At 39.7% G+C, this 11877-nt stretch overlaps 1 protein-coding gene across 1 annotated transcript in view; it reads left to right on the forward strand.

Annotated features, from left to right (window-relative positions):
- LOC111865795 (calcineurin-binding protein cabin-1) overlaps positions 1-11877 on the forward strand; it is a 103119-nt gene that overhangs the window by 10239 nt on the left and 81003 nt on the right. Inside the window, exons 7-11 of the mRNA XM_023854089.1 lie at positions 1479-1665; positions 3308-3494; positions 4080-4244; positions 6264-6473; positions 8203-8328. Of these exons, the coding sequence (XP_023709857.1) occupies positions 1479-1665; positions 3308-3494; positions 4080-4244; positions 6264-6473; positions 8203-8328 (875 nt within the window). The remainder of the gene's footprint in view (positions 1-1478; positions 1666-3307; positions 3495-4079; positions 4245-6263; positions 6474-8202; positions 8329-11877) is intronic.

Consider the following 11877-nt stretch of genomic DNA (forward strand, 5'->3'; position numbering starts at 1 on the left):
GGTTGACCCAGGTAACTTTAAAATTTAACCACCATTTTGTCTGCCACACTAGGACTGCCATTTATAGAAGTTTATTTGTGAAAATAAAACCCAAAACTTATATTTGGAAGGTTTGGAAATATTAATGAGAAGAAGGACCAAAGGCCTAACCTTATGGCCTTGTTAGAAGCAGATTCTGAGGTTATGCTTTGTGCTTTGTTTCCACAGATAAACCAATAAGGTTGGCAGTTATGACATGGCAGTAACTTTCAAAGCTCTATGGGTCACCAGCTAAAACATGAGTGACATTCCTGTTCATTTGATATTGTGAATTTTCCCAACTTTGTATGTCATCCTGTATTCTACAGTGAGAAACAGTGTTTTGAGAACCAAATCTGCTCTTCATCTTCAGTTGAGGGGTCCATTAAGAAGAGCTAATTCTAGATACTGGATCAGTGATTAAATTAGCTCCTTCTAAGAAATCTGAATAAGAATGGGAGTAGATCCAGGATCTGAAACATTGTGCTATGTTTCAGAATATCAGATGGTGGACAAAGTACAGGAAATTAGTATTAAGTGTAATACACCATATTCAGAACCATTTAAAATAGATTCATCTGCATTTCTTGCATGCTTAATGCGTTTGTATAGTTTTCTTTCATGTAAAAAGGGAATCAGGATGGTACAGTCAGTATAGCTACTGGCGGTTGACTGGACAACCAAAAAATGGGGTTCGATTGCCAGAGGGCAGCAGATTTTTCTCTCCTCCATTGCAGCCAGACCAGCTCTGGGGTCCACCCAGCTTCATATCCATGGGTACTGGGGTTTCTTTCTATATGGGGTAAAGCAGCAGGAGTGTGAAGCTGTACCTTCACCTACATTTAGTGCTGAAATCAAGAATGGTGGATCCATACCTCCCCTCCCCATATGTCTACATGGTGTGGTGCTTAATTAATTAAGCACAAAGAAGACTGCCCTTTTTCCCATAGTTTTATCTTTATGTGAATCTAAAATGATTGATGACTGTTGTAGAAAACTTTATACAACATTATTATGAATATCAGCATACCTAAAATGTGGTCATACAGGGCAAGCAGAATTATGTAAAGTAAGACATTTAGTGTTGGTTCCACAGAGTGTGATTCATTTGTCACATTTTTTATTCTTTAGTTTTCAGATCATCATAAGGTCCATTGGTCTCACTCTAAAAGGGGATGTATCAAACCCCATATATACATACATACATCAGCATTTCAGAGTATTCATAAGTGTGCAACTGGCACTGAATATGAAACTTGTCAAACAACATGTGGACTGTGAATTTACACATGTTATAGATTTTCCCCCTTGGGAAAAGTTTCACTGAAGTAATTCATCACATAATATAAAGATGGGGGAAATCATAAAATAATTTGCAATGAATCACTGCTCCTGTTTCATATATCACTGCTGCAGTTTGTATCTAAGGAAACCATTTCTGAAGTGACGCATTCCTTTAGCATTTTTGCTGCCCTGTTGATCTGGAGGCCACAGCAGGAACCGTGAACCACACGGAGAAAGATGTTAAGCCACCGGATGATGCAATGGATGTTGGCCAGGCAGCAAGTCAAGATATGAAGACTGGGGTGAATGAGGAGGCCACCTCACTTGCTGCAGGGGAAGAAGATGGAGCAGCTGATGCCAGAGGTATTTGGGATGTTCTGATGATATCTATCTTAACTTAAGAAGTGGGCTGAATATGCACTACTTTCTCATATCAGCTGATGTAACATGTATTACAGTTTTTGTAGCCAGTTCCAAGCTTTGAGACTGAGATTGTTTAGGATTTACCTTCATTAGGTCGGTAAGAATAGGCAGAATCCCCTGAGGGAGCAAGTACAGTTTGAGGAGGTCTGAAAAGTGATGAGACTACTCACATATTACATTGTCTGAGGATTTCTTATTTTGGGCAGTGTTTCTTCTTCAAAATAATGTCCTTCACATGCTGTACATTTTTTTCAGTGCCCCACCCACACACTAACAATGGCAGGTTGTTCATCTTGAAGCAGAAACCACCATTTTGTCAAGAACTCCACTCTTTTTCTTCCAAGTATCATTCCGTAAATGACTCCTAGTGTATTTGCAGAGTGAATGCCATTCACAGTTTGGTTCCATATATGCAGTAACATCTCCAAAGTTTCTTCAGCACTTTTTCTGAAGTACAACATTCTGTCATACATCTCTGCCTTAAAACATCTGAAACCTTGTTTTCCTGTGCCATTGCAAAACAAGTTTTTACTAGAACTCATATAAACATGCATATACACATGTGTGTACACACTCTCTCCCTGTCTGTGATATCTGCACTAACAGCTAAATTCCCTTGAGGAAACAACGTAGTACATCTACCATCTCAAACAAAGCCACTGAAGATGAACATTATTGCTGAACTCATTACTTGTCATACTGCCCTCTTAGAATGACCAAGAAAAAGAATAATATAAGAACAACATTTCATTGAGCTGCCAGCCTCATTCACACTCAGAATGGTTGTCATCTTTAGAAAACAGGAACTTTTAGTATCCAATGTTATGATTCTTTTGGCCATCAGTTAAATTAAGAGTAATTGTTTTTCTCTACAACACAATTTTGTGTGTGTACACATCTCACTGTGAACCAAGAGGTCTGAGTAGAGTGACTAGACTACAGGTTGGATGACTGAGGAATCAGGGTTCGATTTCCAGCAGGGGCAAGGGGTCCACACATGCTCTGGTGGTCCACCCAGCCTCCTAGCCAGTGGAAACCAGAGCCTCTTTCATTGGGTGTAAAGTGGCCAGGGTGTGAAGCTAACTGCTCATCTTCATGTAGTGCTGTGGTTAAAATGTGAGAGGCTGTATCTTCACTCCCACATGTGGCATGGTGTTTGAGAGCACAGGAAGAGCTTTTTTTTTTCTTTTACCTTATTTCACATATTTTTCTCATTCAGTAATATTAAATAACAGAAAGTCTTTGTCATAAGAACCCCCGAGAGCCAGGATGGTGTAGTCTGTATAGTGACTGGCTACAGGCTAAACAACTGAGAGGTCAGAGCTCAAGTCCCAGTAGGGTCAAAAATTTTCTCTTCTCTATGTCGTCCAGACCAGCTCTGGGTCCCATCCAGCCTCCTATCCAATGGACACTGGGGGTCCTTTCCCCAGGGATAAAGTGGTGTGAAGCTGGCCACTCACCTCCAGTTAGTGCTGAGGACAAGATAGTGTGTATCTATACATCCATTCACCCATATGCTTTCATGGAGTAATGCTGAATTAGTTAAGCACAAGGATGATTTTACCTTTGTTCTTTATCATAGGAACCCCTGAAGGTGATGATGCTAAATCTCGGAAGCGGCGTCGGAGCTCATTGTCCTTTCTTGAACAGTGGATGTGGGGTGGAAAGCGCCGTTCAGCCAGAGTTCGATCTACAGTGAAAAGAGAGGCAGAAAGAGAAGATGGTAACTTGCAGGAAGCATTGAGGAGACTTGTGCCTCAGTCGTTATTGTAAGTACTGTGTGTCAGGTTTTTGCTGGATGAGTACTATGGAGCTAACAGACAACTTTACACTTAATGGCAGAGTCTTAGTCAAGAAATTACTGCATGTTTTGCCCTTAAAATTTAAGTTGTCTTATTTTACAGAAGAATTTTAAAGTGTATACCTTTGCTTAATGAAGGCATCACATGTGGAGAGAGATTCTTTACACATAACAATGTTAAGAGTATAATGTCCTGAGATGCAATGCCATGTAATTTAGGAGAAGCCCAATATTTCAGAGAACATTTCAGAGTTGACAAGGAAACTAAGAAAGAAACAAGCAGAAGTAGGCAGCAAGCTCATCTGAGCTCGTCTGGAGACAGGACGTTCCTCCAAAACGTCAGTGAACTTCTGCCAGATTACACACTGTTACATTCCTGTTTGTTGCTGGTTCCTTACTTGGCTTACTCATCGACACTGAAGATACTCCTCCTCAACGTGAAGCGTTCTCTGAACTGTGTGGCATTACAACCCAGAGGACCATATTCTTCATAGTCACTGCTCTGAGAATATCAAATCTAACGTGATTTGTTTTCAATTATGATGTGGTGCAGGCCAAATGTTATGAAAGATGCCAAGCAAAAGGAACTAGAAGCTATGAAATTGACAGAAAACTCCTTAGATACAATGGACCTGTATAAGCTCTTTGACAGGCGTGAGAGCACCGAAGGTCGATCTGATGACAATCACCGTTCAGCTGTGGTTTCACCAAGAAAGGAGTAAGTTTATGTTACCAATTCTTCATTTTTATGTCAGAACTTTGTTATGAGGGACTAAAGTTGCTTAATATTGATCCAGATTTTAGAACTATTGAATGAATATATCAGATGTTCTCAGAGACGGCTGTTTATAATATACAGTTCTCATGTCATTCGTATGTGCAGCTAACTTGATTGATGAGAGGCCCTAAATGGATCAATTATTGAAGAAATCATAATCTGAGAAATGTTAAAATTAAGTTATCTGTAAAATTTATAGTTTCTCCAAACTGACATTTTATATGGGATTCAGTGGGCATTTGTAGATGTGAATCTGGTGAATATTGTGTATGTTGTTGTGAGGTAGAGTCAGTAAAAAGGTCATAAGAGGAAGTAAAACAGTTGTAATGGAGGTAATAGGTTTTCTGTTTGTATCACTATGTAGCAGCACAGTCCAGCTTCATGACAGTCTAGGTAGCAGACATGCATGCACATGTTCAGAGGCTGGTTTCAGTAGTGAAAATGGTGACTGTGCCTGAGGAGTGTATTACCAAAGAGCAGCGTTCTGTTGTGCTTCTTTTGTAGGCAGAAGGACTCAATGCAAAGGATATTCATAAAGAAATGTTTCCCATTTATGGTGGGAAGTGTTTGTCACATAAAGCAATTCACAATTTGGTTGAGAAATTCTTTCACGGACATTCAGAAGTTGCTGATGATGCCCAACCAGTTGCTGATACAGCAATCAAAAAGACCACTGTACTGCAGGTTTCAGCCACTGGTGAAGAAGTGGGACAAATGTATCAATGTTGGTGGAGGATATGTCAAATATCACAAGTTTTACATTTTATATGTATCTGTGACCTATTTACTGACTCGTTCATAGCTCAGGCTATACATAGTAATGAAGTAGTGAGACTTTGGATACCTGTGCAGCAGGTCTTTAAAGCTTTTGAAAATCTCTGGGTCCATATTAATGCTGTTGTTTGGCTTCATGATGTAGTCAGGAAAGCAGTGAGTCAGAATGAGTGGATGATAGTGGATAGTGACTCGAATAGGATGGCAAAAGAAGCAGTCGTGGCCCAATTTAAGGTAGTGTTGTGGCATATGCCTAGAGGGACTGAGGAATACAATGAAAACCCTCAGGATAGTTGGTGTCCCAACTGAGATTTGTACCAGTCACCTCCTTTATATGTTTTTTTTTATTGCTAGTGGGGTGGGACTAAGTCCCTTGTACTGCAGCCACTTCTGGCCTATTGTACCAGCCCCAGATGATAGGTGAGGGTGATTGTGGAGCAACTGGTGGAATGAAGATTGGCAAGGGAAACCGAAGTACTCGGAGAAAACCTGCCCCAGCACCACTTTGTCCACCACAAATCCCACTCGACCAGACCCAGGATCGAACCCGGGCTGCCACAGTGGGAAGCCAGTGAATAACCGCTCTAGCTATGATGCAGCCCACCTCCTGTATATAAGGCAGAAGCATTACAGCCTGAGCCAACTTGACTTGTGCTACAGCCCTAATCACCGGGAATATCATCACAACACAACCCACAGATTATTGCTGCAAATCCCCCCCACCATTCACAGTGTTGTAACCCTAAGAGAAGGGTTGTTGGTGAAGAGTCCAGCGAGACTTGTTCAGACAGAAGGGTAATCTTACCTTTATACTTATTTTGAACTGCATGTGTTGAAAATATGTGATGCTATGGTAAATTGGGAATGTTTCTGTTAAAGAACACTTCTGATTGGGCAGAAATTTCATACATTCAGATAAATGGTAAAACATTGTTGATGTAAAAGTGTTTGAACATAATATCAAGGTTCTCATTAATTCTGTATGACAAGTAAACATTGTCTCCAAACCAGAAGACATAATGGTTATAAACTATCACAGGCTTTGACACTCTATGGGTTTGCTGTATTAAAATTTAATTGTAACTGGTAAATTGTTATGTTTTAACTCAGTGAATCCAGTTTCCTTTTTACTTATCAGTATATAATAGTAATGTGTCATGTAATTATAAACATTAATTTCTATAGGAATGAAGAAATGACAAAAATATTAACCGATGAAGGTTATTTTGGATCTGAAAAGGAAAATAATGATGTTGGGGAATTTATTTCGTCCAACACTCGGCATAACATCATTGACTTGCTGATCAGCTATGTGAAGTTACTTAGTAAAAAGTGGCAGCTGTTGTGGCCTGCAGCCCTTACAGGGATCTTCATACAAGCTTACCAGTGTATGAGGTAAGTAGCTGTGATTTGTGAAGTTTATGAGATGCGTTTAAAATACTGTGACGTCATGGATGAATAGTGGAATGAATAGATGCAACCATTGCTACGCAGTGGTGCCATAAACATGTTTTCACAGCAGTGAAACAACATGCAAGAATAGAGGAACTGCTGGAAGCGGTGTTTTCTGTGAGGTCCGTGCCAAGGTGAGAACCAACGGGAAAGATTACACAGAAGTTGGGTTTGTCAGTGAGTGATCATGAGTTGCAGGTGATCAGTGGCAGTTTGTGGTTGGCTGTGAGGAATCTCTGTTGTTATCAGCCGCTACCTAGCAATCTGTTATCATTTGTAGTTATGAGCTATAAGCATCCAACAAGTCTAATTACCAATCCAAACCCTATGTCAAGTCACTAACACATGACAGTATTTTTGTTTTTGTAGGAAAGAAGGGCATCGTATGAGGGTGTGTGAGAATAGGACATGTGAGTAGAATATTTTGTCATAAGAGAGAGAAAGCAATAGGAATGTGGGGAAAATTGCATAATGAGGAGCTTCATATGAGGGAGAGTCAGTTAATAGGCCACAAATGGAAGTAAAACAGCTGTAATGGATGTAATAGGTTTTCTGTATCACTAGGTAGCAGCACAGTCCAACTTCATGATAGTCTAGATAACTGCCATGCATGTGCATGTTCAGAGGCTGGTTTCAGTAGTCAAAATTGTGACAATTCTTGCAGAGTTACTACCGAAGAGCTGTGTTTTCATGTGCGTTTTTGTTAGCAGATGGGCTCATTGCAAAGAATATTCGTAAAGAAATATTTCCAGTTTATGGTGGGAAGTGTTTGTCATATAAAGCAGTTTTCAGCTGGTTCAAGAAATTCTGTAAAGGACATTCCAAAGTTGCACATGATGCCTGACTAGGTGCAAAATGACTGAGACAACACTCAAAAGACTTTTATACTGCAGGTTTCAGCACACTGGTAAAGAGATGGGACAAGTATATCAATGTTGGTGGAAGATGTTGAGAAAAAAGGTTTTTCTCAGATTTGAATATCACGTTTTACATTTTATCTATTTGTGACCTGTTTAGTGACTCTCCCTTCTAATTTATACTCCTTGCAAAATATTATTAGAATGGTAATGTCAAGGAGGGTCAGATGAGTGGGCCATGTAGCATGTATGGGAAGGAAGAGAAATGCATACAAAGCTGTGGTAGGTAAAGCAGAAGGAAAGATACCACTTGTAAGACCTAGGACTACATGGGAAGATAATGTGGGGTGTCTGCTGAAAACCAGAACTGTGAAGCCAGCAGAGCCATTCCCTTGCAATGGCTTCACAGTTCTGGCTTTCAGCAGACATGCCACATTGCTGCCACCTTAAGGCTACTCATCCTGAGTAGCCTATAGGTGAATTACCATTTTCTTTTGTCCAAAGGTACAAGGCTGTGATATCTGTAGTCATCTTGTTGAAGGTCAATTTACTGTCTTGTTGGTACTGACACTTTTTTCTGGTTTCCTGGACACCTAGCCGATTCTTGTAATTGCATTTCACTGTATTTGGATACAACAATATGGAATACCATATATAGACTGAAGGAGCATTTAGAGTAAAATAGATTGTGTCAGCAAAAATCTGAACCAATCCTTTTTTGAATATGAATCTGCAGTGTTACTTCTGTGCCAACCCACAAATTCTGAGTAGCCTAAGAATGATCAGTAAATGCTTTGTTGTTACATTTCGTGAAGGCAGCATGTGCATCATCCCTCCCCATTTTCCTCTGATGAAGATGCTGATTGGCTCAGAGAAGATGCTTGCATCACCTTGCTGTATGGAGAGCTGTTTCTTGACAGGTTGCTACAAAATAAAACTGGGTTAGTATAGAACTTTAATTCATACTGGAACACTTTTCACATAATATGATAATAAAAAACGTGTTGTGTAGTCTGTAAATTCACTCTACTATTGATTAAACACACAACAGGATGCAAGAAGCGATTAAAATCACTTTTTTTTTTCTTGAGACCACAGCCCCAGTGGGCCTAGGCCTACCTCCATGAACTTCTCCGTTTCACTTCGGTTTTTCTAGATCTAACACATTCGGTAGGACTCCTTTGGCGGGTGATCAGCTTGTTGCAAGGCCTCTACCTGTACACAAACACAGAAAAATGCACACACACAAACTAAACATCCATGCTCTGAGTGGGATTCGAACCTACGATCCCGGTTTCCAAGCGAGCAAAGACAGAACATGCCTTAGACCACTCGGCTACCGTGACCGGCACAGGAACATTTTACAGGAGAAAATAAAACTCTTTGGAACTGATAATTTATTTATCATTTGTAGCCTGCTTTCCTCTTTTGTTAGAACACAGTAGGCTTATATGTGTGTGCTTCAGTGTGTTAGTGTGTCTGCTTTCAGTTTTGGAACTGTTTTACTAATTGTTAGTATGTTGGCCACCTCTACATCATACTTTCGGTTTTCTACAGCGAGTACTAACAGGATGGTAGACATGCTAACTTATGAGATGTGAGTGACATTAATGCTTCTTAATGCTTTGTTCACAAATAATATATGGTAACAGAGCTTTAATTCTTCTTTTATTAAGGTAATTTGCTGTAGAATATGAGGTAAACATGGTGGCTATGCAAACATTTTCTTAGCTTTAGCTACCATTGAACTAGATGACTCCAATCCACATCATCATGCCATTTTTTTTTTTTTTTAAGATTCTTCTTTCTGTGTTAAGGTCTCCCACTTTACCCTGTCCCTTCATAATTTTGGCAGCAATTCTTTATGCATTTATCACCTTCTCCCTGCAGGGTACATGTCCTGCCAAGATCATCATTTTCCATTTGGTCATTCTAATAATATCTGATGAAAGTAACAAATTTCAAAGCTTTATTTATGTAATTTTCTCCAGTCTCCTGTTATTTCCCCTCTTCTAGCTTCAAATAATCTCAGCACCCCGTGTTCATACACCTCTATCATAGGTTGTTTGTTGTCGTTGCCGTCATCATCATCGTCATGATCACCACCCCCACCTCCGTCTTCATGGATGAGGAAATGTGTGGCCTGTCCCATCCTCTTCAAGAGTATGTTGGTCCCTCCATTGTGACTGTGGGTGTCATACTTTTTGTTGTTCCACTGAGTTCATATTAAAACTCTTGCAATTCATATATCTTTCACTTATATTTCCACTGTGATCTGAATTTTAGAATTTAGATTAAAATATTCAGGTCTTCCATAATTTTTGTATTCTGTATTTGGCCCTCGTTATGTAGCCTGCTACACTTCATTTCTGCCGTTTCTATCTTTAAAGCGGGAAACCAGATTTCATAGCCATACAGAGCAACAAGGAAAATATTTAAGTCTTTGCATTTTGAGAAATGAAGACAAAATATTGTGATGAAAGTCACAGTGAATACAGTTATGTAAATCAGTTTCACCAGGGTTGAAAAGTTTGTGCTAAGAAGTAGCTGTTTTTTTCCTTCTAGTTGTACAAGTGCATGCTGCCTGTATGTTCACATTATACAGTGTAACCCCCATTTAGTGTCCTTCAGTGTAAGGTGTCCATCATTTAATGTTCATTTTCAGTAATTTCAAGTGAATAATCTCAGCGTTAAGTTTCCTCCAATTAAGATTTTTCTTAGTATAGTGTTTAAATTCACTGCTTCTCAAAGAAACCTTAAATGGAGGTGTGATTGTATATGAAGAGTTCTTTCTTCAAGGATGTGTAGTCTGATGAAAGTCAAGTGATGTTTTGAAAGAACATGTTTGCCTCCATCTTCAGGGTCAAAGAATAAGCCAAGAAAGAAAGCAGCATGACACAGGTAGCAGGTGGATCCTGAAGATGGAGATGATGTGTACCTCTAAAATGTTGGTTTATTTGCAACATACTACATGGCGTTATATTACAGAAGATAAACTTATTCACAACCACCACTGTGAGAGCCTCAGGTCATTCACTGTACGTGTTCTTGCTTCCAGTCTGATGGCTGTTGTTTGTAGTGAAAGTTGGGATTTCATCTTGGAAAGAATGATTCCTTTAGATATCACCAGTGCTTTTCAAATTTGCTTTAGAATATGCCATTAGGAAGGTCCAGGGAAACCAGGTGGGACTGAAATTAAACGGGTCACATCACCTGCTGGACTATGCTGAAGATGTGAATCTGCTGGGTGATAATATATATACCATAAAGAAAATCTCACAGATTTTAATTGACGCTAGTAAGGAGGTTAGTGTAGAAGTAAACACAGTGAAAACTAATGTATGAGTATGTTGCTGTCTCATCACCAGAATGCAGGCTAAATCATGATATGAAGATAGGTAACAGATGTTTTGAAAGTGTGTTACAGTTCAGATATTTGGGAATGACAGTAACAGATCAAAACCTGATTCAGGAGTAATTTGAATTCAGGTAGTCCTTGCTAACACTCAGTCCAGAACCTTTTGTCTTCTCGTCTGGTGTCTAAAAACAGAAAAATCAGAATATACAAAACTGTAATTTTGCCTGTGGTTCTGAATGGGTGTGAAACTTGGTCTCTGACATTAAGAGAGGAACATAGACCGAGGGTGTTTGAGAACAGGGTGCTGAGGAGAGTATTTGTGTCAAAGAGTTGAAGTTATGGGAGATTTGAGAAAACTGCATGCTGAGGAACTTCATAACTTGTACTCTTCAACAAGTATAATTAGAGTGATCAAGTTAAGGAGGATGAGGTTGGCAGGGCATGTAGCACGAATTAAGGGAGAAGAAGAATGGGAAAGCCAGAAGGAAAGAGTCTACTAGGAAGACCAAGACGTCGCTGGGTGAACAATATTAAAATGGGTCTCAGAGAGATAAGGTGGGATGGTATGGACAGGGGTGATCTGGCTGAGGATAGGGACCAGTGGAGGGCTCTTGTGTGTATGGTAATGAACCTTCAGGTTCCATAAAATGTTGTTAAGTTTTTGAGTAGTTGCACAGTTGGCAGCTTCTCCAGAAGGGTCAGCTCCATGAATGGGTGAGTTAACCCTTTGACGCGGTCATTTAAATTCTGCGGCCGTGTCTCCGGCGGTAATATATTCAGCCGGCCATTTAAATTTTGCTCGAAAATGATTTATTCATCATTGTTCTTAAATTCTATGAGATAGGAACATGAAACTTTCACTAAAATGATCTTAAATGGTGGTTTTATAACCTTACCTTATAATATGGGCGCCCTGTATCTCGGCCATGGAAGCAGGTTGTTTAGTATTTCAGCAGTGAATGGTACGCCTTGAAGGATGAAACTTTCACTAAAATGATCTTAAATGGTGGTTTTATAACCTTACCTTATAATATGGGCGCCCTGTATCTCGGCCATGGAAGCAGGTTGTTTAGTATTTGAGCAGTGAATGGTACGCCTTGAAGGATGAAACTTTCACTAAAATGATCTTAAA

The sequence above is a fragment of the Cryptotermes secundus genome, unplaced genomic scaffold (assembly GCF_002891405.2).
Source record: "Cryptotermes secundus unplaced genomic scaffold, Csec_1.0 scaffold757, whole genome shotgun sequence".
Lineage (NCBI taxonomy): Eukaryota > Metazoa > Arthropoda > Insecta > Blattodea > Kalotermitidae > Cryptotermes > Cryptotermes secundus.